Raw genomic sequence first — 19,034 nt, forward strand, 5'->3', positions numbered from 1 at the left:
CACCCTTCTGTGTCTGCCCTCTGTCCTTGAATTATAGTTATTGGCTTTATTGGCCAGAGCAAATAAAGTCTTGAATCCTACCCACAGCAGAGACTGGACACCTGCTTCAGATGCACCATAAGGGGAATAGTCAAGGCGGCTGGGTTTATTTTTGAACGGCGTTGAGCTAGCTTATAAGGCAAGGCCATGAAGAAGCGGATCTTCATTCTGATTTAGGGTGGGTGACACCGCAAAGGTTTTTCTTCCCCTTTACCATAACTAGATGGGAAACCTTACTTGGGCCAGCCACCTCTACGTGGCCATACAGATGACACTCAGATGATACACTTACGCCCGTGCTGTCAATGGCCGGTCCCTAAATTCACATCCCTCAGCCCTACAATACACTCAGAAAGCCCAGAAACCACAGGGCCCTTAATTCATTCCGGCCACGGGGCCAAGTCATGGAAGCCAGAGAGACAGGAAGGCACTAGCACACGGGTTCCCGCCTCTTCCAGGCCGCGCGCCGAAATCAAACTCGATCCTTGCTCTTCGCAGACCGCGCCGCGCGCGCTCCGCTTCCAGGGCCGGCCAAGCCAAGGCCGACGCCCTCCCACCCGGCCGCAAAGCTGCGCTGGGGGCGCCTGGAGGCAGCAGGGAAAGGCTGGCCAAGGAGGAAGAGACGCGGGAGGCGTGCTCTGCGCAGGCGCGCGGCGCCCCGCCTCCCCAGCGTCGGCTCCTGGGCGGGCGGCGCGGGCCCTCCCACTCTCCCCCGCGCCGCCTGACGGCCCCGGCCCTCGCTTCACCCCGACGCCCCGGCGTGCGCGTCCTCCCGCCGGCCTGCAGGCCCGGGGCCTCCGCCTGCTTCCCCGCCGCTGCTCCTCGCGGCCCCGTCTCGCGTTCACGCTGTCGCCCGGGCCGGCGCGGCCGCGGGCAACCGCTCCCCCTCCCACACCTACCCCGCCCCCTCCCCGCCTTTTCCGCCCTCCCGTCCCCCTCCCTCGGCCCGCCGCCGCTGCTCCAGATGAGGTGATGGCAACGGCCAACTTCGGCAAGATACAGATCGGGATTTACGTGGAGATCAAGCGGAGCGATGGTGAGCCTCGCCGCCGCCCCTGCCGGTCGGGCCCCGCATTCGAGCGTTCACGGAGGGGACGCGGGGTCGGCCGCCTCATTGATTGCTCCGCTGGGCTGTGGGGGCGGGAAGGCGGCGGCCGCGGCGCTTTTGTGTGTGGCGTGTGTGCGAGTGAGGCCGGCGTGGGGTCCGCCCCGGGTGCCGCTGCAGTGCGGGGGGCCGGGAGGGGTTGCCGGCAAAGGGCCTGGGTGTCGCGGGCCCATCTGTGGGGTTCGAGCGGGTGAGGCGGAGGGTCCCGGGACTGGCGGGGGGGGGGGGCGGCGCTCTTCGCGCGATCTCCATCCTCCCCGGGGACTCCAGCCCGGGGGGCCGGGGCCAACGGGCTTCTGTAGGGAGGACCCAGCCTCGCGTTTCACCCGGCCCTTTTCATTTTCCGGCAGTATCTCTGAGGGGGTTGGGGGTGGGGAGAGCGTGGAGACCATTGGTTTCAGGATTCAGAGAACCGACTACCGGTCCGAGGCGGGTGGGGAAAGGCCAGCCCCGAAGCTGGCCAGGCTTCTTCGGCTTTCGCTTCTCGAGCATGCCTTTCATTTTTTTGCTAGTCCTTTCCTTGGAAGAAGGATGCCGAGAACGTCGTGCTCGGCCATGAATATGTGGGGGGGGGGGGAGCAGTGGGAAGTGGTGTTCGATGAGCTTCTCAGAGGTGATGAGACTGAAAGGGAAGGAGAGGGATGAGCCTAAGCTCTGCGATGCATTACTGAGAGGGTGGGGGTGGGCCACCGGATGTTGATATTTTCACACTCTCTAGAGAGGTAGCCAAGAGGAAAGTGTTAGATGAGGTGAACATACATGCCTAATTCAAAAGAAAAAAAAAAATCCTTGGGCTTATGTATCTCTCTTTAGGTTCTAATTGGAAAAAATGTTTTATGTCATTGGCTTGGGGTGTGGAGTGAGGTGCCAGCCAGGCTTGGAAATAATTTATATTGTAAAGGAGAAAAACACGCATGGAGAGAGAAGTAGAATTTTCTTTCAGTGCGAATATTGAAAGGAGCTAGAGATGTGTAATGGAGATGTGTGGTGTTCCTGACTCTATTTCCCTTTTGCTCATAAGCCTTTATTTATGGCTTATTATTCTCTAGTCTAGCCAGTAGTAAGGTTGCTCTCACATTCACCCCCTCTTGGTTTCTAGCAAGTTTGACCAAGTTATGTGAAGCTAGACTGACTTTGCTGTTACTTTGTGTGATATATTGGTAGGCCCTATATAGCTAATGGGTTTTTTTCCCTCGTACTTGAGATAATTTGCCTTAACAACCAGAAGCATCATTACCCTGTATGTGAAAAGGTAAATTACACCGCTTAGAGCTTTAGAAGTTACCAGTAACACTAGTGGGAAGGCGATGTGTCCTTTATTTGGGTTGGGCTTTCGTTGTATTTTCTTTTCAAATAACTGTCCTTTAACAGTGCTGTTACTGTCGTTTCTTTTTTAGAATGAATGAGGGTGCACTGTATTACAACAAAAGTAGGATTTGCATATTATTTAAAATTGGAGGGTGCAATAAAATGTGTAAAGTTCTTTACATTCTAAGCCTTTGTGATTGTAGGTGTTACTACAAAATATATATTTAAAAAGGGTCATATGGCATTCCAAAGCTTTGTATTTTTATTTGTAAAAATTTTTTTGTTTAAAAGTTTGACTGGAAACAATTTTGGTTCTTGTAGGGTTCGAGGATAGAGACTTTTACTAATCTTTTAACATTTACCTTTTGCATTTACCTGAAACCCAGACATGTATAAGAGCTTTGTGTTTATGTAAGTGTTAATAATCTAAAGTCACATTTCAAAGCAGTTTCCCCATGAGGTCATAACGGAAATCATCGCAATGTGTATTATCCCAACCTATAGTCATTTATGCTCATCAGATGCAAGATGGAATTGGAGGAAGGTAAAATTAGACAACTGGAAGGGAATAGCCATTTGCATTGGATGGTGGTATTTCACAGAAGGCATATCTGGGAGACTCCCTGTATGTTTTCCTTTTTCACTTTAAAGAAGCTGTTTTGTTTCCTCCCACTTCTATAGCACATCTCTATAAAACACTAGTGGTTATTATAACAAAAATAAACTTTGTAGTTGGATGAGCACTAATGTAATGCCTGAGACCATGGAAATCACATGAGTGAAGAAGGGCTGTTGCAGACTGCAGTTAACTGGTAACTTGATGTTCTGCATGCTTCCTGATGGTGATCCTTGCCCTTATTTCAGAGCATGCTTCTCCAATAAGTGATGCTCATATATAAATAAAACATATATTCTGAGGGCCAACAGGTAAACTAAAACAGATTCATTCTTATCTTTCAAGACCCTGCTCAAAACTAATCCCAGTAAGTCTTCACTGATTGCTAAAGCCAGATGGGGAGTTAGTCCCTGGATAGTCAGCCTCTGAATTCCTAAGTCATTCTGTATCACTTATGAGGCAGCATATTTCCTAAGTATTAATGTTTGGATATATTTCTTTTAATACTATGTTTCAGACTACACTGGAGACCAGGTGCTGTAGAGAATCCAGTTGAGGGATGGCAGGCTACTCACATCCATGTCAAGCAAAGTCAGGTGTTACTGGATTAGAATACTTACTAATAGTCTCTTCAATTCCCTGAATTTATTTATGGATCTCCTCTACGTGCCTAGCAAAGGTTCTTGCATATAGTTTTTGAGTGGATCATTCGTTACTGGATTTCTGGTTTTCAAACATTATATAAGTTAACTATTTGGGTGAAATCTTACCTGGAAGTGAAACCCTTCCATCGAGGCTCTTCCTTTGCTACCACATCCCTATTCTGCTCCCCTCCCCCAACTCTGTTCAGGCCTCTTAATTCAACATCCCCGGAATTGACTGCAATTGAGTGATGTACTAAAGCTAATTTGACATTTCTGGTATTTTAAGTTAAAAATGATCCCCACCACAGGAGATAACCTGGTAAGAAATTAGACTAATTTTTGGAAATAGGACATTCATGTGTAATCTATTTTTTTTGTATGTGGCTTTCAGTTATCCTCTGATTTGATTCCTTTCTAGAATCCAGCGACTCTAAAACTGTAGGTTTTAATTATGCTGTTAAAATATCTCTTATCTCTTTGACAGTAGCTGTGATTATCCTTTGAGGACTAGGGCAGAAACGAGAAATGTTTTGAATATTTGGAAGCTGCAACTATGAAGGGATTGTTCTCTGGGGGGTCCCTTAGTCACAGCATTGATGTATTTGATCTGAAGAGAAAGATCAACCTGAAAGATCCTTAAAGTTAATGTAGTTATCACTTTTATAAATATGGAAGCAGAGTCCCAAGTCACCACAAGTGACTTGTCTAGCTATATTCATACAACTTATAGTGGCAGCCAGGAACCTGTCTTGCATAGCATAGAAACCAGACTATCTGTCAAGAACTGAGAACTGTGACAGTTAAGGGAGAATTCAGTTATTTAGGAACCATACACAGCTTTCTGCAGCCCAATAAGGATATGTAGGAAATTGCTTCTCAGTCATAGGAAAAGCACTAGGGAGCAGTGTTAAGCCCAGTTGGAATGATCTGGTAAAAAGTGATGATGGTATAGTAAATAGAAAGTCACAAAGATGAAAAATATTCCTGTGTCTTAATTAAATGTTAAGGAAAAGAATGCTTTAATTAAGCATCTGAAATCATGAAATTAAAGATTTCAGAGGATTTGTTGGGAATCATGGAGTTTAGGGCAGGCACTCTTTATTTAGGAAAGATTTTAAATGGCCTAATTCTTGTTATTTACTTTGCCACATTTATTCTTCTGCTAGTTCATCTTTACATGTCATTATATAGACTTTTGGAGAATGGACTGTGTGAAGGTAGGTAATAAAGATGAACAACACAGCAATATGGTTGTTCTTTAGGTACAATTTTGTGGCTCTGTGGAGTGGGTGGAATGGGGGAATTTGCGGATTAATAGTTTCCTTTTACATGGTAATTAACATGATAATGGTTCCATATATGTGTCTGTTAGGCCTTCATAGTTTTCCAAACAGGTTATCTAATTGGATCTTCACTAGAAACCCTATGATGTAATAAGCAGTGTGGAAGCTGGTAGATTTATCTAAGCATAGAATCTAAGGTTGGGTGTTTTTTGTGGTTTTTTTTGTTTTTTTTTTTTTTGGCCAAGATCACATGTTAATTAATTAGGGACATAGCCTGAACCAAACCCTCGGTTCTTTCACTGCTGCTTTTCTTTTTAGTGGGACAGATGTTTTTGGATAATGGTAGGAAGTTGTATACTTTGTACTTTGGTTTTTTTTTTTTTTTTTTTTTTTTTTGAGATGTTAAAAGCCCCTGTAGTAAGTAAATTTTTTTCTACTATTACCAGAGAGGCTCAGAAAACTTACATTGAATTAAACTTTCCGAATTGGTGAGATCAGATTGAATTCTGATATTTTATTGACTGTAAGGATGAAAATTCATCACTCTAAGGCTTTAAAATCCCTTTCAGTAGTTAGTCACTTGTTGCTTCCAGAATTACTACAGAATCCCAGGTTCATTGCTTAGTCACTTGATTCTTACGACAAAAATTTTGGGACCCCGGGGAAAACTTATGTGTCAACTTGTTTTATATGTTATAATTTTTTTAAAGTCTAGAAAATAGCAAAGAGTCAGTTAAGCGTTTGTCTTGTTTCAATAGGGAAGGAGGCATGAGTGGAAAATCCAGCGTGGGGTTACTTGAGAGATCATCCAGACCCATTCTTCCTAGGCACAAGTGTACTTGTCATTAATATTAAGTTACTTTGTTTTTTTAATATTTTTTAATGCTTACTTATTTTTGAGAGAGAGAGACAGAGGACAAGTTGGGGAGGAACAGAGAGAGAGGGAGACACAGACTCCACAAAGCAGGCCCCAGACTCCCAGCTGTCAGCACAGCGCCTGATGCGGGGCTCAAACCCACAAACTGTGAGATCATGACCTGAGTCGAAGTCAGATGCCCAATCGACTGAGCCACCCAGACACCCCTATATTACGTTAATCTTTTGCAAAGCTTAATTCTTGGATTCAGCCATCTATTTTGCTTTTAACACCTCTGCCCTGTAACCTAAAATAATCTTTTAAGGAGTTTATTTGTTTTGAGATCATTCTTCTGAGTTTAAGAATAGGTACAATTCTTAAGCCTTGAGTACAATTAATTTTCACTCTTCTGGTCTAGCTGTGGAGTAAATATAGGTTATAGGTTACCCTCCTATCACATACTACCTCTTTTGATTAAAGTAATAAAAATGGTATTATAGTGCCTAAGTGAAAATAGAAGTTAGAACCTCACCATGTTAAACAATCAAGCTCTTGATTACATGCAGTGGCTACTGTGCCATGTACTTATATGGAGAGTTAAATAAATTCAAGTTCATGGTCATTGGGATTTGTCTTTAAAAACCTCCTTCAGGGGTGCCTGGTCAGTCAGTTAAACGTCCAACTTTGGCTCAGGTCATGATCTCATGGTTTGTGGGTTTGAGGCCTGCGTCTAGTTCTGTGCTGACAGCTCTGAGCCTGGAGCCTGCTTCAGATTTTGTGTCTCCCGCTCTGTCCCTCCCCGCTTCGCTCTCAGTCTCTGTGTGTCTCTCTCAAAAATACACATTAAAAAAAAACAAAACAAAAACAAAACCTCCTCAAAATACAATATCATTTCATTGTTGGTTAACCTTAGGTTAACTTTTTGTAACTGGGAGTAAAATGAGTGGGAGGTGTCCCTTTTTAAAGTTGTGCTTATAAATCTAGTCCTTGGGCTCTCTCAGTTTGGTGCTACTTGTTTTTCTCATTATCCGCTACAACCAAGCTTGTAGTTCAGGTGGGCATTTACTAGAGTGTGAGAATGTTTCAGTATATAGACTGTGAGTGATTATGTCATATCACAAAACAGTGTGTCTCATAGTTTTCTCTTTTCCTACTGATTTATCAAATACATTTTTATTAATAGCTCATTATGTATCAGGTATTCTGATAGGTGTTGGAGATACAAAAAATACACAGTTCCTGCCTTCAAAAACAGTAAATAAATGATTGATGTATGGTGTGATTAGGACTGATAGAAGTATGCTGTTCTGTGTGTACATTATTACCACTTCCCTTTTTAGGTTTAGGCTCTTTATTTGGACTCTGAGTTATGAGTCTGGTGGAAAATAGATGTCATATATGTTATCCCTTTCACCTCCTCTGTGCAAGACTAATATCCATTATCCCTTATGGTGTGCTTTCCTGGTAAGTTCATATTGATCCTCAGAATTCTTAATAAAGTTCCACCAGTCTTGGTAGCTCCTGTCACTTTATTGAAATTGGCATTATTTGTCATTACTGGCCTATTTTCTGTTCTCTAATACCCATCTGAGTTTTAACTTTATGACTTTTTACTTTTGTTTTGATATCTAAAGGAATAAGATTTATTCAGTTTTAAATTTCTGGTGGAGGAGCCACTGAGTTTGGAATTCTGGGTTGGGGTGCTTATAAACACAGAGATTAGGGAACAAGGGCATGAAAACTGATGGAGCAGCTGCTAGTGCTTATATGTAATTTTGAAGTAACCTCCCTACACAGTGTGGCCAGGGGACTATGAGAATCAGATACCTCCCTGAGCTGTGTATTTTACTTAATTTCAGAGACTTACTTCTCCAGATTTTTTATTGGTTTTGCTATTAATTTTAACCAGATTTCACTTACATAAAAATTTTTAAAGGAACGACAGGATAAGCTGAGTGTCTACACTGTACAAAGACTCCTTTTTGATTATAACTCTCATTCAGCGGCTATCAGTGTCATCCAGATACCTTGTATCTTCCATACTGCCATGTGAATTCTGTTTGTTTCTTAAAAATTGAATCCAGGTGTCACTTTTGATATCTGAAGGGTTTTAACATTTGCACCCTTTATAAAGTCAGTTGCTTTCCTAAATGTGTTAATATCCAGTATCTTGCTTGATTTTTATGACAGCCCTGCAAGGCAGATAGTATTTTACCCATTTTATTGAAGAGGAACTCTATGCCCAGAGTGTATAAATTACTGGGAAATGTTTAAGGCTTATGAAGGGCAATTTCATATATTTATACTATATACATTGGTCAGGACAATGTGGTAAGGGTATTTTAGTGGGGTGGGATGTGATAGATTTACATATATTTAACCCATTGGATAAATGTGGTTGTGGGAGCTGTTTCTAAACTGGGTAAACTCTGCATAGTGGTGTCACAACCTTGGCTACTCACAGAATTCACCTTGGGACATTGAAATTAAAAACAGCCAAACATAAAAAACAAACCCCCAACCATCAACACCATTATCCTGGCCCTTTGCATAGAGATTCTGTTTTAATTGGTTTGATATGGAGCCTGAGAATCAGTATTTTATTTTAAAACACCTCATACGTTGATGAAACTTAACTTCACACATACAGGTGATTTCAGTGTGCACCCAGGGTTGTGATCTGTTATTTTAGCAAAAGTAGCATATCCTAATGATGAGCTGACAAAATTTCATGGAGAGTGAAGTTTAAATGGTGGGAAGAAGATGACCAGTAGATTGCCATGGGGAGAAGGAGGCATTCCAGGCATGTAATGTGCAGCATGTGAGAAGTTCCTGAGCTGGAAGTGGAGGGCTGTGAGGTAAAGGCATTTAAAACAGGCAGAAGGGAGGGTGATAGATGAGGAAAATAAGGAAGGACAAGTAATCTGGGGCACTTTATTAAAGACTTGGAAACAAAGGTAAGGTAATGCTTCTTGGAATTAATTTCTAGGACACTTGGAAACTACGGTAGGACTTAATCTCCTAAGAGCCGTAATAGGAGTTAGCTTGTGATTAGTGATAGATTAGAGGTAGAGTAATACTGAAAATGAGAGCTAGCGAGGATAAGATTGCATCATTCTAGGAGGGTGAGCAATGATTAAGGAACAGATGAAATCTAGCAGCCTGCAAAAAGAATTGATGTTATATGGTGGTATATCACTTGTGCTGAGTAAAGAACATATGTGTTGAAAGGAATGGACTTAACATTTGGAAAGTCTGAGTGTAGATTATAAAATCTCTTCAGTTCTGTTTAATCAAGCTAATCCTATTCATGAATATTTTGTAGAGGACTGTAGAGCCTGTGTACAATTTAATATCAAAGAGAGCATCCAAATCAGGCTGTTTATAGTTTTTGCAGCTAGTATCTTTAAAATGAGTCTAAGGTATGAGTCACTTCCAATAAATGTTTATATGTAGAGCAGGAATTTACTTAAGCTATAACTAACTGCTTTGCCTACTTAAGAAGACTCAGTTATAGTATATTAGTCAAAACCCTCTTAGAATTCCTGGAAGGGAATGGGAAGGAAAAACAACACTTAAAGGATCTGGCTTCAGCTCTTTAATGGATGAAGGGTTTTGATTCTCGAAAGGCAGCTGCTCTCCTTTTCTTTTCCTTTGCTCTTATTTTTGCCCTATTTTTTTCCGCTCTGGCTTTTGCCTTACTTTTCATCCTCGATATTCTGAATGTCATTTCAGCATTTAGAATCTCTTAACTGCGGGGTGCTTGGGTGGCTCAGTCAGTTGAGTGTCTCACTTAGAATCAGGTCATGATCTCAGGGTTTGTGATTTCAAGCCCCACATGGGGCTCTCTGCTGTCAGCATGGAGCCTGCTTCGGATCCTCTGTTCCCTCTCTCTTTGTCCCTCCCCCTCTCATTCACTCTGTCCGTCCCTCCCTCCCTCCCTCAAATAAAATAAACATGAAAAAAAAAATCTCTTAACTGCTATTGCAGTTTAGGACTTAAAGAGAAATAACTGAGGGATAAATAGGGCCTATTGGATTTTTAGGGCAGTGGAATCATTCTCTGTGGTACTATAATGGTAGATACATGTTATACATTGGTCAAAACCCACAGAACACATGACACCAAGAACAAACCCTAATATAAAATTACGAACTTTGAGTATTATTGATGTGTCAGTGTAGGTTCATCCATTGTAACAAGTGTACCCAGTGTGGGCTGTTGATGATTTGGGAGGGTGTGGGTATGTGGGAACAGGGGTACATGGAGAATCTGTACCTTTCTGCTCAATTTTGCTATCATCCTAAAACTGCTCTAAAAAAGGTTAAGAATGAGGGTCAACCCTTTAAGGTTGCATTTAAGGTTAACTTTTGCTTTTTATTTTTGTTACACTTCATCTGTTGGCCAATGTGAGAGATTGATGGTTTGCTAACACAATTTTTAAAATGAGCTATGGGGCGCCTGGGTGGCGCAGTCGGTTAAGCGTCCGACTTCAGCCAGGTCACGATCTCACCGTCCGTGAGTTCGAGCCCCGCGTCGGGCTCTGGGCTGATGGCTCAGAGCCTGGAGCCTGTTTCCGATTCTGTGTCTCCCTCTCTCTCTGCCCCTCCCCCGTTCATGCTCTGTCTCTCTCTGTCCCAAAAATAAATAAACGTGGAAAAAAAAATTAAAAAAAAAAATGAGCTGTAGTGCAGTGGGAGAATTCAGATATGCTTGACCCATGGACATTGTGAGTTTAAGTTCATATGCTGTGACAAATGTCCAAGCAGTGTGTCTAGAGCTAGAGCTTCATTCTTGAGGGGAGCCAGGGTTGAACTTAAATAATTTAAACACTGTTCTATTTATAAAATAGGGAATTCCTCTTGTAGGATAAATACATGAGGTCTAATGTCTCATCTCATGGAAAGTGAGTTGGAGTGCAAACAGCATTAAACTTTTGAGGGGGGAAGGGTTATTATTTTAGTTTACTATGGATTAAAGAGAAACGGATATAGTGACTTACCTATACATGAGTTTTAGGAATGGAGAGCAAATTAGAGGCCCTAGTTAGTGAGGTTAAGTTTTAAGAATTTAATCACAGACAACTCTGATAAAATACTGCTGTTGGTCAAAACGTGCTGATATTTTTACATTAAGGAAATTAACTTGTCTAGGGTCATACATAGGGATGCCCGGGTGGCTCAGTTGGTTAAGTGTCTGACTCAATCTCAGCTCAGGTCATGATCTTGCACTTAGTGAGTTTGAGTCCCACATCAGGCTCTGCGCTGATGGTGTGGAGCCTGCTTGGGATTCTGTCTCTCCTTCTCTCTGCCCCTCCCTCGCTCGTGCATGCGCACATGCTAGCGCGTATGCTTGCAGTCTCTCTCTCTCTCTCTCTCTCTCTCGCTCTCTCGCTCTCTTACTCTCTCACTCTCTCCCAAAATAAATAAACATAAAAAAAGGAATAAGGTCATACATAAAGTAAGTAGCAAATAGGAGATTAGAGTATAGGTCGTCTGCCTCTAAAGTCCTCTACACTAATTCTGTAAGAGTTCTTTGTGTACTATGGATGTTCCAGGCATTGGAAGTCATTAATTTAAAAATGCTTTCATTTTTCTGTGGTGTAGATTGCCTTCAGGTGTTTTTTATTAATCCATCTAGCATCTGCTGCATGACCTTTTGTGTTCCTTCATCTGATGCCTTTGAGGGAATAGAAATAGGACTTCTCCCTAGTAAAGACTACTGTGTCAGTTATAGCCAACCGTTAAATCGCTGTTGCACTCAGTGCAGGTGCTCGGTGGTTTTATGATTTTTTTTTTTGAAAACGAAATTTTGGCTTTTGCCAGACTCTTTGCCATTGCGTGAGTTTCAGCCGTCCTTGTTCTCATGACTTTCAGAATTTTAGACAAGAGCATGTACTTCATTTGAAAGAATGTTTCTTATTAGATGAGCAGCTATATTGTCAGGAAAATACAACAGATTATAGCAACTTGCTAGGAGTCCGTTGGCATAATTGATGGATTTGGGGGCTTGTCTAGGTTCAGTGATCTTTATTTTTTATAAAATTGTTGTTTGAAATTGTTTTTGGGGTAATGTGTATGGGTTGAATTTTTACATTTTCCACTCCCTGCCACCCAAAGCTGATATTGAGAGTTGGTTACAACATGACCCTAAATATGAGTATTTTCTTGGTTTGATTTTTGGGGTATATCTTTTTTTGAGGAGGGTACACTTTTATTAAGAACAATTCATTGCTTTTAACCTTACATACTCTTTTGGGTTTCATTAAGAGCCATTCCTTAACTAAGTTAAAAGTAAATACATTTTTTTGTTTCCTTCCTACCCCTCATACTCTTACTTCTCAATCTTTGTAGGTGCTTCTTTCTCTCTTCATTTTCTTTTTTTTTTTTTTTTTTTTTTTTTTTTAATGTTTATTTATTTTTGAGACAGGGAGAGACAGAGCATGAACAAGGGAGGGTCAGAGAGAGAGGGAGACACAGAATCTGAAGCAGGCTCCAGGCTCTGAGCTGTCAGCACAGAGCCCGACGCGGGGCTTGAACTCACGGACTGTGAGATCATGACCTGAGCCGAAGTCGGCTGTTTAACCGACTGAGCCATCCAGGCGCCCCATTCATTTTCTTTTTTTTAATTAACTTTTTAGAAAGTTTATTTTAGAGCAAGTGCAAGCAGGGGAGAGGGGCAGATGGAGAGAGAGACAATCTCAAGCAGGCTCCACGCTCACCTTGGAGCCCAATGTGAGGCTCCTTCTCACAGACCATAAGGTCATGACCTGAGCCAAAACCAAGAGTCAGACTGAAGCGTGCAGACGCCCTTCTTCGTTTTCTAAATGTTGATGTTCTTCAGGGCTTGATCCTAGCCTTGTACTTCTCACACAGTAATCTCACTCTGGGTGGACTAAATGCTTCTCCTCAGCCCTGGCTGGCTACAGATTCTTTGTGTATCTAATGGATTAATAAATATCTCCACATGGCTGTCTCATACATACATGTCCAAATTCATCATGTCCAAAATTGAACCCATCACCCACTGCCCAACTCAAAATCCTAGATGTCTTCCTAGACTCCTTGGTGTTTCCCAATGTCATGTCCTATCATCAGGTTCTCTTAATATGTAACAGCTCAGATACCTCTTCAATCCATATACTTTTTCCATCCTTCCACTATAACTTTGTGAGGCTTGCATTATATCTTGCCTGAGCCATCGCAACAAATTTCTAATAGTTATCTCCACCTTTGGTTGATTACTGTTTCAGAGTAACCTTTCAAACCTACAAATTTGGCCCCCGATTAAAACTTTCTGTTGCTTAAAACTTTCTGTCACACGCTGTGTGTCTGTTGCCCTTTGGCTAAAGCCCAACTTTAGTATAGTTTACTCTAGACCCTGAACAATCACCTCCCTCTCCAGTCTGATTTTTTGCAACTTACTTGAGGCATTCCAGACACACTGAACTCTTATTAGAATACTACACTTCTGCCTACTGAATCCACTGCTGTTGCTCTTTTTTGTCTCTGTTAAACGTTCCGTTCTTCCTTGATTCATAGACTAGGATAGGTCCCCTGCTTTGTGGTCTCCCAGACCCTTCTGTTTACTCATAAAAACACTCATGGGATTATATTTGTTTACTTGTCTTTGGTCAGACTCAAGTTGCATTGTATCCTTGGTGCCTGGGACAATGCTTGTTCATGCTTAGTAAATTATCTATTTTTTGAACCAATGATTAAATGAACTTCTAGCTCTGCTCTTCTCTCACTGCTCTATTTAATTTTGACATTCTGGAAAAAAATTGATTTGTGTTCATCTTCAGTGTCAAGAGGTATGTGTCATTGCTTTTAATGTACACTTTCAACTTTTTTTTTATTTAATTACCTGTTTTGAATAATAATATAGTCCTGTGGTTAATAATTAAGCTGCAAAGGATATATACTGGAAAGTCTATTATATCGCTGCCTCCTAGCCACCTAAGTCTTCTCCCAGGAGATAACTGGTATTTCCAGGTTCTTGTATATGTGTACATGGATTTGTTTTGCATTTTCAAGCAAATATTTGTGAATTTGTGCCTATATGTAGTGTGTGTGTGTGTGTGTGTGTGTGTGTGTGTGTGTGTGTGTAGTTGGTTAATAATAACCAATTTATTATTGGTTAAATATAACACAATTCAAATTGTGCCCAATCTGTAGTTCTTACACAGGCAATAAACTGTATTGAATAATTTTGAACTTTTGACATTTTTTGCATATTGATGCCTTTATCTGTAGGATAAGGTTCTAGAAATAGAATTGCTGTGTTGGAAAATTTTTAAAAATAATATTTTTAATTTTGAAAGATCTTGACAATTTACTTCTAGAGAGAAAATGTGAATTTACCTTCTTAACTGCACAAGTGCCCCTTGCTTCATACCCTTGTCCACACACTGTACAACATACCTTTTGGAGATTTGCTAGCTTGGATTATAGAATTAGGACTGTGTGTGTAGAATGTTTTCTTTTGATGTTAAATGGCTCAGAAAAGATAATATACTTAATTTATAAAGTGTTTATGAGGTCCAGACATATAATGAAAAACATTTAAGTTCTAGTGTTATGATAGCTAGTATAGAAAAACAAGATGTCGTGTTATGTCTGATAATGAGAAGAAGGTGATGTTTTTAATTAAAAGTTTTTGAAAAATAAACATTATGGTTTTTAACCTAATAAACTTGAGCAGTCCTACTAAATAAATGGGAATTTTTTTTTCAGACTCTGAACACAGTGAAATAAATGTGTTAATGAAATTACTTGCCTGTATTTCTGTTCATTTGTAGTTGGTTAACTCACTTAAGTAGATTGCCTCATTATTTGAGGCCAGATCAAGAAACTGAACCTCTTAAAGCCACTTACGTCTCTGTTCTTTTACTGTCCAAAACATCAGCTTTTGCCTGGAAGGGTGGTTGGGTGAAAGTATGTGTATTGTTTATTTGTTCATTCAACCAATAGGTTTTGAGTATTTTAGGCAATGTACTAGTTTTTGAGTATAAAACAATGGGGTGGGGAGGAAGATCAAAAATATGGCTCCACATGGAGCTTTCATTCATATAGGGGAAGTGGAAGATGCACGGCTATGCCACTTAATAATTTGTTCTTTTATTAATGGAGAGAAATCACATCAGCATATTTGTTGAAAGGAAGAAGCTAGAGGGATGAGAAGAGGCTGAAAATAAAGAGCAAGGAAAGATTATCAGTAGGTCAGGATTTTGGAGAACATGGATCAGGTGATCCTTAACATGACCTTTCAAGGCTTTATGTGATCAGGCTCTTACCTTTCATGTGTCACCTTATCCACTTACCTCCTTGCTCCCATTGTTGAGCCTCACTGGCTTTCATTTAGTGACTTTTCTTACCTCAGAGCTTTTGGACAAAGTGTTCCCTTCACCTCAGATGTTTTGTCCCCCACTCTGCTTAATTGTGGCTTTTCGTTTTCATCTTAAACATTATTTCTGCATTTTTCAAAGGGGTCTTTTGTAACTCTCATAATCAAAATTTGATCTCTCTTCTTATTCTTTCTCAGTACACTTTATTTTTTCGTAATAAAATTTGTCACCCTTTGTAAGTATACAGGTCTTTGTGATTCTCTATTAGAAATTTAGTGTCAGGTATAGTACGTGGCACATAGCAGGCATTCATTGAGTATTGACTGAGTGAGTTATGAACTTAATGAACTTAACACCAGCAATGAATTAGATTAGCCATGAGCTTACATCCTCGATAATTTAGGTTTTTAAAAACCTTTTCAGGGTTTTATGGGTTATGAGTGGGGGGACGAATGAGTAGTCAGAAGTTAGGATGTTTAGGGCAGTGAAAATACTGAGTATGGTACTATAATGGTGGATACATGTCAGTATACACTTGTTCAAACCTATAGATTGTACACCAAAAGTGAATCATAATGGGCTTTGGGTGTTGTGTCATTGCAGATACCAGTTATACCAAATGTGCTACCCTGGCAGGGGATGTTGATGATGAGTTAGGTTATGCATATGTGAGGGCACAGAGTATTTTGAAAATCCTATCTTCTGCTTAATTTTGCTGTGTACCTCAGGCTGCTCTAAAAAAAAAGAATAAGTCTTGGGTGCCTGGGTGGCTCAGTTGGTTAAGCGTATGATTCTTGATTTGGGCTCAGGTCATGATCTCATGGTCGTGAGATCAAGCCCTGTATTCGGTTTGACTCTGCACTGGTGGAGCCTGTTTAAGATTCTCTTCTTCTCCCTCCTCCTCCCCTCCCCTCTCCAAGCACTTGTGTGCTCTCTCTCTCTCACACACACACACACAAAAAGTCTTTAAAAAATAAAACAAAAAATGCTATAGTCTAGGAATGTACCCAAGAGAACGGGAAATATCTGTCTATATGACAACATGTACATTAATGTTTATAACATTATTCATAATAGCCAAAAGGTGAAAACCCCAGTGGCCATCAAATGATGAAAAACAAATTGTGGTTTGTTCATATAATGGTATATTCCAACATAGACAAGATGTTGAAAACATTATGCTTGGGATGCCTGGGTGGCTCAGTTGGTTAAGCGTTCAACTTTTGATCTTGGCTCAAGTCATAGTCTCACGATGTGTGAGATCGAGTCCCTCATCAGGCTCTGCCCTGACATAGGGAGCTTGCTTGGGATTCTCTCTCTCTTCCTCTCTCTGCCCCTCACCTGCTTGCGCTCTCTCTCTGAAAATAAATAAACATTAAAAAAAAAAAAGAAAAAAAACCTTCATGCTTAGTGAAAGTTGCCAGTCCAAAGGACCACATTATATGATTTCATTTATATGAAATGTCTAGAATGGGAAATCTATAGAGACAGAAAGTAGATTAGTGGTTGCTTATTATGGGGAGGGGGTTGTTGGAAGAATGGGGAAGTGATGGCGACAGTATAGGAGGTGTCTTTTTGAAGTGATTAAAATATTAAAATGCTAAAAACCATTAAATTGTATACTTTAAATAGATACATCGTATATTATATAAATTATATCTCAGTAAAGTTTTTTTAAAAAAACTTCATAGGCAACAGGGAGGAGTTTTATGTAAATTTGCATTGTTACTAGTAAAGGTGAACATTTTTCATATTTTAATGTTTATTTATTTTTGAGACAGAGAGAGACAGAGCATGAACGGGGGAGGGTCAGAGAGAGAGGGAGACACAGAATGTGAAGCAGGCTCCCAGAGCGTGAGATCATGACCTGAGCCAAAATCAGAAGCTCAACTGACTGAGCCACCCAGGCGCCCCCAACTCCTCCTTTTTAAAATTGTTTTCCTGGACTTGATTGTACTACGTTATCTGAGTTTTCTTCTTACTTCTTGATCTATTCTTTTTAATCTCTTTTCTATGTTTTTGTTCTTTGTCTCCCTTTTAAATATTGGTGTTTCCCAGTATTTTATCATTGGTCTTCTTCTATTTCTCTGCGTTTTCCCTAGTTACTGTGATCTACTTTTCTTTTTTTTAATTGAGCTAGAACTTACATGTCATAATAACCTTTTTAGGCAATAAATGCAAAAATAAGTGAGACTACATTAAAAAGCTTCTGTACAGCAAAGGAAACCATCAACAAAATGAAACGGCCCCAGGAGTTGTTAATTTTGATGAAGTCCGGTTTATTCATCTTTTGTTGCTTGTGCTTTTGTTGTTCTAAGAAATTATTTGCCTAATCTAAGGTGTGATCTGCTTTTATGTCCTTTTATAGTTCTTTCCATGATCTATATCACCTAAAATATTTGCATATATTCTTTTCTGCTCTTAACACTCATTCTTGACCTTTCAAAATAGAGAACAAATTAATTTAGCATTTGTGAAAAACAACACTGCGGTGTGAGAGAGGATATTGATAGAGGATAAGTAAGGAAATCCTAGTCTTGAAGTTGGCTGTCTTTGTTACCAGAATTGAAGGTTGCTGGAAGTTGACTATTTTGTATGTAGGTGTGCATGTAAGTATATTGTGTATCTTGGATTTAGAGAAATCATAGTAAGCACAACTTAAAACCAGGCATAAAGACATATTCGGGACTTGGAGTTTAAACTTGAACTATGGTAAAGATGATTTGTTTTGGTTTCTTTCATGATCCTTTCTCCTTAATTACTTTAAAACAGATCTGTGCATGGGATTCATTTTATTTAAAACCCTTCCAGCTATACTAAAACATCTGGGAAGAGAAGAAAAATAAATACATTAGAATGGATTTCTTTTAAAAAAGGAGAGTATGAAAAACCTATAAAATTGTTATCTCTAAATGCTGCAGTAAATATGGATGATTGATATCTCAGATTTGCTTCGAAATAATCCATTTATGGTGGTGGGAGGAATGGCAGTAGGATTGACCATGTGTTCTACATTAATGAAACTGAATGAAGGGCATTTGGTGTTTATAAATGTGTTGTATGTGTTTGTAATTTTTCATAACAACTAAAATTTTTAAGATAAAATTTTTTAAAAATGTGTTTTGAGACCATATCTTTTCAGTTTCAGGTCTTACATCTATATATTATCACGTGGATTTCCTGCCAGTATTTCAAATTAAACTCATTAAAAATGGAATCCATTGCCTTTTGTCACCATATTTCTGTGTTTCCTCTATTCCTTACCTTCGTTAATGGAAACACCCATATACTTGGTTTCCTAAGATAGGAACCTAAGACTTTGCCAACTTTCCTAATGTCATAAAGATTTTTGCTTCTGATTCACTGTTACTGTCTCCTATCCAATTCCAATCATATTTCTTCGTAATTGCAGCATTCACGTATAGGTGATCCCTCCAGTACCCTGGCCTCTCAGTTCTTTGAACTTCTTCGCTTCCTTTCAGTGATCTTGCTCTTGGCCTTAGCCCACTTACTATATACCTATAGAACTATCTCCCTGCAATATCTCCATAATCTCTGCTTTACGCATGTACCGTTTTTTCACTTACCACTGAAGTCTTTCCAGCATGTTCCTTCCTTCTAATATCCTGATTTCGCTAATCTTTTGACCCCACCAGGATTTATAATCCTACTACTTTTTTTTTATTGTTCCTTATTGTTTTTGTTCCTTATTCCCTTCATGTCCTTACTTAACTTTTTTATAAGCACTGCCTCGTTTGTATATCTTCAGCTCCCTTACCCCCTCTGTTGATTGGCAGATCATTCCCTCTCCCTCATGTATATTTTATACCTTTTTGT

General features: G+C 40.1%; 1 protein-coding gene across 2 annotated transcripts in view; it reads left to right on the plus strand.

The window, feature by feature from the left end:
• Positions 1–767: 767 nt before the first annotated feature.
• The window catches only part of KIF2A (kinesin family member 2A), a 63,078-nt gene continuing 44,811 nt past the window's right edge, over positions 768–19,034 (plus strand). Inside the window, exon 1 of one of the 2 annotated variants that reach the window (XM_030321779.1) lies at positions 768–1,075. In XM_030321779.1, coding sequence (XP_030177639.1) covers positions 1,012–1,075 — 64 coding nt within the window. In that variant the 5' untranslated portion in view covers positions 768–1,011. The remainder of the gene's footprint in view (positions 1,076–19,034) is intronic. The other variant, XM_030321787.2, reaches the window with a different exon arrangement.

The sequence above is a fragment of the Lynx canadensis genome, chromosome A1 (assembly GCF_007474595.2).
Source record: "Lynx canadensis isolate LIC74 chromosome A1, mLynCan4.pri.v2, whole genome shotgun sequence".
NCBI lineage: Eukaryota > Metazoa > Chordata > Mammalia > Carnivora > Felidae > Lynx > Lynx canadensis.